This window comes from Diaphorina citri, unplaced genomic scaffold (assembly GCF_000475195.1).
Source record: "Diaphorina citri unplaced genomic scaffold, Diaci psyllid genome assembly version 1.1 scaffold1763, whole genome shotgun sequence".
NCBI lineage: Eukaryota > Metazoa > Arthropoda > Insecta > Hemiptera > Psyllidae > Diaphorina > Diaphorina citri.
The window spans coordinates 37,187-43,883 of record NW_007379189.1 but is presented as its reverse complement, the minus strand read 5'-3'; the positions used below and the strand labels follow the sequence as shown (position 1 = coordinate 43,883).

General features: G+C 39.9%; 1 protein-coding gene across 1 annotated transcript in view; it reads left to right on the top strand.

Moving 5' to 3' along the window:
- Positions 1 to 5,934, top strand: part of LOC103517137 (WD repeat and HMG-box DNA-binding protein 1-like) — a 16,941-nt gene extending 11,007 nt beyond the window's left edge. Inside the window, exons 9-18 of the mRNA XM_026829347.1 lie at positions 1,666 to 1,763; positions 1,889 to 2,014; positions 2,257 to 2,365; positions 2,648 to 2,911; positions 3,224 to 3,452; positions 3,651 to 3,727; positions 4,222 to 4,427; positions 4,791 to 4,864; positions 5,221 to 5,420; positions 5,776 to 5,934. Of these exons, the coding sequence (XP_026685148.1) occupies positions 1,666 to 1,763; positions 1,889 to 2,014; positions 2,257 to 2,365; positions 2,648 to 2,911; positions 3,224 to 3,452; positions 3,651 to 3,727; positions 4,222 to 4,427; positions 4,791 to 4,864; positions 5,221 to 5,420; positions 5,776 to 5,934 (1,542 nt within the window). The remainder of the gene's footprint in view (positions 1 to 1,665; positions 1,764 to 1,888; positions 2,015 to 2,256; positions 2,366 to 2,647; positions 2,912 to 3,223; positions 3,453 to 3,650; positions 3,728 to 4,221; positions 4,428 to 4,790; positions 4,865 to 5,220; positions 5,421 to 5,775) is intronic.
- Positions 5,935 to 6,697: the final 763 nt, after the last annotated feature.

The window sequence follows — 6,697 nt, the reverse complement described above, 5'->3', positions numbered from 1 at the left end:
TTCCGGTCGGTCGAGTGTACCTTCAACATGTACTTTGTAGTACACCGACAGGATAGTCATTTTAAGGTAGTTCCGTCAAAAAAAAAAAAAAAAAAAATCACCACATTCTAATTGAATTTTACCAGCATCTCTTTCAAAGACATTCTTGAATGTTGAACCTCGCTGTCGTTTTCGGAAGAGAGGGTTGTGTGCGGGGCACCAGTAGTAGAGTTTGGTTACGGTCTAGATTACGAGAGGAAAGTGATGGTTGTTCATATTCCAAAGACTTTGTCTCTCACTTTACTCAATAAGTCATGCCGACTTCGACATTTAATTTTAGGTCTACAGTCACCGCTTGTTTATAAATTGTTCTCTGATCAAGATGGGAACGACTGTGCACCTGTCCAGGATATGTCTGGGCGGGATTTATCGAGTGGGGATATTCCGGACCGGTGAGTGATAGGTCATTCTGGACTACCCATGTCGACTTTTCCAGGGGGACAGACCGTCCAGATAGGGACTATGATCTGACTCGTGTGTAGAGTCTCATCTGGGACTAGGTCCAGTGGACTCTAGCCTAGACTGTGCTTGAAGACATCAATCATTCTTCTATTCTTTATTTATCTTGTATGATATGATGTACATTGCTATTTATTGATTGTTATTGAGCTATTCTGCCGTAGTATGTAGCTCAGACCAGGCATGAAATTTCAGTCTCTAGTAGGTATCAGAGGCTTTTGAAAATAGTAGATTGCTTACACCTGGGACAAAGAGACTCTTCAGTGTCATTTGCATACATAGGTACCTACTACATTACTACAGATAAGTAGGTATTGTTGTTTTTGCTTGATATTATGTTGTTTTCTTTTCAGGATGACAAACTATATGTTGGAACTGATCATAACAATGTGCAAGCTTTTACATTCCCTGATGCTGAGTTGGACAGGATTTGCACTCGTTTTACTGCCCCTGTCACATGTATCTCAATCATCAAGGACTGGCTGGTTGCAGGCTCCAGGTATACCTACTAAACTAACCCTTTTCTCTCTTGAAGTTCATGCACCTCCCTTGAAAGCTCTCCTCCTTGACTTTAAATCCCACCCTTAACTTAATTATTCACAGAAAAGATTCCTTGATGGAATGGCTTTCCTTCTGCTTTCCTGTTCTCCTTCCCAATAAGACATTTGTTGTTACTTCTTAGCAAAGAAGAAAAAAATCTTGGATAAGAGGAGAAAGAAGAAGACAAATGGTATTTTAGAGATGAGTGCTGAGTTATGACTCAGAGTGTGTACTCAGACTGAGTCAACAGTTCACTGGATCCTGTGTATGGAGGCCGGTGTGTTTCATGGATAATCTGGTAAGGGGATTTCACTTTGGATTTTATAAATGAGAAACTTGAGTTTTTTTACACAGAAGGCCCACTCCGAAGCTTAGGTGTGGGTGCTAACAGCCTTAAAGGATAGGTTAAGCTTCTACGAATCATAAACTTAACCGTTGTCATCATTGTCCTCTTCCCCTATGTCGCGTTCAACTCCTGGCGGGGTGGAAAATTTTTTAACATGATCGACTTCGTGACTGGCTGTTGCGGGGCCCCCTCACTCAAGACAGCGGGAAAAAAAAAATTGACAGCAAATAAATTGCATTTGTTTGTGGTCTAGTTTCAGTATGTGTCATTTACATTTTCAGACAAAGGGCAAGTCAGACCACTACTTTGTGGTGAGCGTGAGTGAGAGTTCTCATTCAATCCAGTGTATCCTATGTAAAGGCTGCTTCTATCCAGCCACTATTCACATGCTTACTTGTTAATCAACGAGCTATTTTTTGATGAGTGCGCACCCAAAGGTCATCGGACTTCCCAGTTGAAGTGGACTATACATGTTTCCTAAAATTCTACTCACTATCCAGCCACAGTACCGAGACCTATACTCACTCAAGTCTCATGGAAGGTAAGTAACAAACTCTGTGAACCATATTGTACTTTATTGGAACCATATTCCCAAAAATTGTACAAATGTATATTGGTTAGACTGCGGGGGTAAAGGGACTTTTCAGTCCTATCCCAGCAGGATAAACTAGGTATATTCTATTCCTTTGTTCTTTTAAGATTTTTTGGCATACTCGTATGAGAAGCAGACCTTTCACGCTGAAATTATGTATATGTATAACATGCTTTTCTGCCTCTCCTTTTCAATGAGTTCTTAAGAACAATTTTACGAGTATTTTGTTCAATTTTTTTTTTTTTTTTTGGGTGGGGGGGATTGGGGTTTTTCATTTCAGTGATATGAAAGTACATGCATTCAACCTATCTTCAGGAGCAGAAAAAGTGATCACAACTCACAATGGACCTATCCTAGAAGTTGCTTTAGATCCCCAGCTGGAATATTTGGTAAGTTTTCAGCTTTTCAGGAGCATTCATTTACATCTTTGTTTCAACAAAGTACTTACCTATAGTTATGTTCTCATTTAAGATTTTAAAGTTGGCTCCCTGGGCCCTGGACTTTTAGCCTATAAAAAACTAGAGGTATATAGGCTTAGCCTATAAAAAAACTAGAGGTAAGTATTGGCTTGCATACAAAATTTCAGGTTCATTCAAAAATTAAGGTGGAGAGGGGATGGACTTTATGAACACCTTGTATGTAACTGACTGATTGACCATTCTTCTTTCCAGGCAACGTCATGCTGTGACGGTCTAGTTCGCATGTTCAGCATGGAGTCTATAGTCAACTCAGAAGATGCCGCCCCTGTTCAGACCTGGTCTGAGTTTATACCCAAGTCGAATGATTTCGAGACCAGCCCTGTGTGTTGTCGAGTGGCTTGGTGCCCAGGGGAAGGCCAGTGGTTGGCTATTCCACACCAGAGTAAGGTACACTTGTACCAGCGAGATTCGTGGGTAAAATCCTTCAGTGTGGCTCATGATGGGTGTGAATTCCAGGTAAATTTAATGTTTGTAAATTGGTTACAGTAAAGGAATTGGATATAGTGAGGTACAAAGTCTGCAATTAGTTGTTTTCTTTGGACTTAGTTTTGTTCTTCAGTTTTTCCATTGGAGACTATTAAAGACGCCATTTTATTTCACATTAATAAAACACCTGCAGCAATGTTCTTATTCCTCTTTAATTGCATTATGATTGATGCAACTCTTGATAAATAAATCTTACTTTTATTCCTTTTTTCTGGGAGGTCGCCAGTTCGCTCCTATTAACCTTTTTTACACCAATTGGCTCTCAATTCGTTTTTCCTCCAGGTCGTACGATTCTCCCCATGTGGCAAGTATCTGGCTGCAGGTGGCACTGAGGGCGACATCACAGTGTGGCGACTAGAAGACAGATCCCTGCTGTACTCCGGCTCTGGGGATAACAAGAGGAAAATCTGCTCCCTTGAATGGAACCCGGCGGATTCGAATGAAATAGCGTACTGTGACACAGAGGGACAACTTGGCCTCATTGAACAGATTCTCGACGCTGCCTCCCCGCGTCTCACCAATGGACATGCGGTAAGAATTTGCCCAATCTCCTGTTCAAATTAAATTGATCCCAAGGGCAAGGAAAATTTAGACCCTTTACAAATGGAGTGTACCTGAAGGCATGTGATGTGTTCCAATCCACTCGACCCCTGTGACTCAGTGGTTGAGAGCACTGTCTCTCAAGGTAACCACTAGGCAAGTTGAGAAGGAAACCCCTCATATAAGAGTGAGGAGATTGCAACCCTCACCAAGGAAGTTCTGGCCCCCGCTGTCAAACTCTTTGCTGTAAGTTTTGAAAACGATCTTGTTAGCGTTCCGTAAAAAACTGTTTGCGTCGCGCACTTTAAGTTATACTGTAATATTATAGAAGAGAAACCTTTTCACACATATCTCGAAAAATGATCGATTTTCGAAAAACTTCACTCCTGTTTATTGCAAAAGTTGTCAACTTTTCGAGCCTTTGCCCAGACACTTTTGATCTACAGCCTTTATTGAACCTCCCTTTAGAATCTTAGCAAAATTGATTGAAAATCAAAATTTGGTGAAATTCAGTTGTTATTGCAATATTTACACCCCGTATAGTGCAAACCTATATATTTTTTGACTCTCTACCTGTTGATACTTTTGATCTACACCCTCTAATTAATCTCTCTGCGAAACAGAGTTTGGTTGAAAATTAAATTCTTGGAAAATGGTCTCTTTTTTTCTATTTTCGGAAAGTTGTCAATTTTTCAAGCCTTTTCTCATTGAGACCCGTATACACTTATTCCAATCCACAGCACTCATGCAAATCTGACAACGACCTGCGTGCTATAGAATTATGCGAGCTCTTCAGCAATCCCCAGTTCCTTCAGTTAGCGTTCCGCTATGCCACCAGCACAGGGAAAGCCAGTCTGGCTGAGAAAGTGACGAACTTGAAATCGAGTAACAATGAGCAAGACATGTGCAGACGACGCTCACCCTCACCTAGCTATCAATTCTCTGGGTAAGTAACTAAATTCTGCGGTTGAGTAAAGTTGTATTTTCCTTTCCCAATTTCCCCTCTTCCGAAATCTGTTTCCCCTCTTTTGGCGTGATGGCGCCTGAACCTAGGAAAAGTCAACCATAGCTTCAGAAAACGGTAAATTCCGCAAGGAAATACAATAGGCTAGATCGCTAGATAGAAGCACCCTTTGGATAGGATACAGTGTAGTGTGTACTGAACAAAATTGAGAGCAAATTGAAGGAAATCATTTGTAAGATTAAATTCAACTGAGTTAAACCTTTTCTTCTGTGATTCTGATTCATCAACTTTGGTAACTGCCGGAGTTCATTTAGTAATTCGATATTTCAATTCTTTGATTCGCAGTGATTCGCAGTCTAGCAATATTCAGAATAATACCGTGGATATCTTCGGAGATGACTCCTATCGACCTAGCCTGGGTAAGAATTAACCAAGAACCTTTTTTCTTTCTAAAGAGTACATAAAGTAAATTTCCAGAAAGGTCAATGAACCATAAATACTCGTACGAGTATACTACCTTATAGTAGTATGGGACGAGACCTGTAGTAATTGACAGTGTAATCCAAGAGATTTCTCCAAGTTCATGTATGTATTCCGTTAGGAAACATGTGTTATATCTTATATGTACGAGTAAGTACATATTAATTAGAACCATATTGTATTTCTTGAGGCCTAGGGCCACCTCGCCCCTGAGATCAACTTAATTTAAATAAACCATTTGCTAATGAAATTTTGTAATGAAACAATTCGTTTGTAATATCTAACTCTCTTTCAGTTACAGATTCAAACAACATTATTCTATCTATGAAACAGAAACAGCAAGTTGTGGTCAAACCTCAGAATGTGGCCCTGGGTAGAGTGAACCCATTCAAGAGAAATAACAGTAGCAATGCTAGTGAAACAAAGACTGATGTAATTGCTGAAATGACTGTCAAGTCTCAGCAAAAACCTGTATCTACTCCTGCTGAAACAAAGGTATGCCGTAGGAAATTATAATAGCGCTTATTTATACCGCCCGAATAGCACTAGAGTCCATTTAACGCAGTAGAGTGCTACCATTATTGTGATCAAAATTTCAAACAATGTTGATAAAATTCCATACCTCGGCCACAATTTTTTACGAGTGGATCCCCTTTGCACTCAACCTTTGCTATTTCTTTAGCAAGGGAAATTACAGGCTACATCAGCCTCCCTGTTTAAAGTCCCCCTGCCAGACCATAACCGGGGATGATCAGCAAAATTAAAAATTTAAGCTTCAGTTCCCTCCCAGTCTCTCTGGTCATTTGTAAGATTTTCAAACAAAACCATTTCTTGTGAATTCATCTTTCAGCCGGTCTCAACAAAAGAGAAATCCACCAAGTCCCAGGTGAAATTCACAGAGTGGTTTTCCAAGGAGAAGGAGACAAGTTCGAATCCCCGAAAAAAAAAAAAAAAAAAAATGATAGGTACACAATTTGTTGGTATAATGGCACAACTTGTGTTTAGCTGACAGTCTAAAATTCTAAATAAAGCACTATTTATACTTATAATAAACGAGACTTTATTGACACTGCTGTCGAAAAGAGTTTCTTTAGGCAAAAAGGACAGTCTAAATTCAGTATTTGGGACTGTCAGAATCGACAGAATCAGTAGGTAACCTTAGGTTCGGATACGACTGGTTATCACACTGTGATTCCACACCAGCTTTATCAGGGGTCAATTCCAAGCTAAGTAGAATCGGATTAAATCTGGGAATCCGGGGCAATTAGGGGCATGTAGGAACATTTAGGGGCCCTGAAAATGTAGTAACATTTAGGAGGGGCCCTGAAAATGTAGTAACATACTAGAAATAAAGTATATCACTGCTCAGTCTTTTGAGTAGCTAATTTCTATGTTACTATTAGCGACCAGTGGCTGTATCACCATTGTAAAACGATAGAATTCCAAGCTAAGTAGAATCGGATTAAATCTGGGAATCCGGGGCAATTAGGGGCATGTAGGAACATTTAGGGGCCCTGAAAATGTAGTAACATAGTAGAAATAAAGTATTTCACTGCTCAGTCTTTTGAGTAGCTAATTTCTATGTTACTATTGACGACCAGTGGCTGTATCACCACTGTAAAACGATAGTCATTGGTGAAACCCCCGCTAGATGTTTAGTATTACACCACTTGTATTACAGATACAGTCCCAGGATACCACTGTGATTCCGGGATTATCAGAAAAATTAAAGGAATCCAAAACATGTTTTTGTGTTAATTGAAAATTTATTA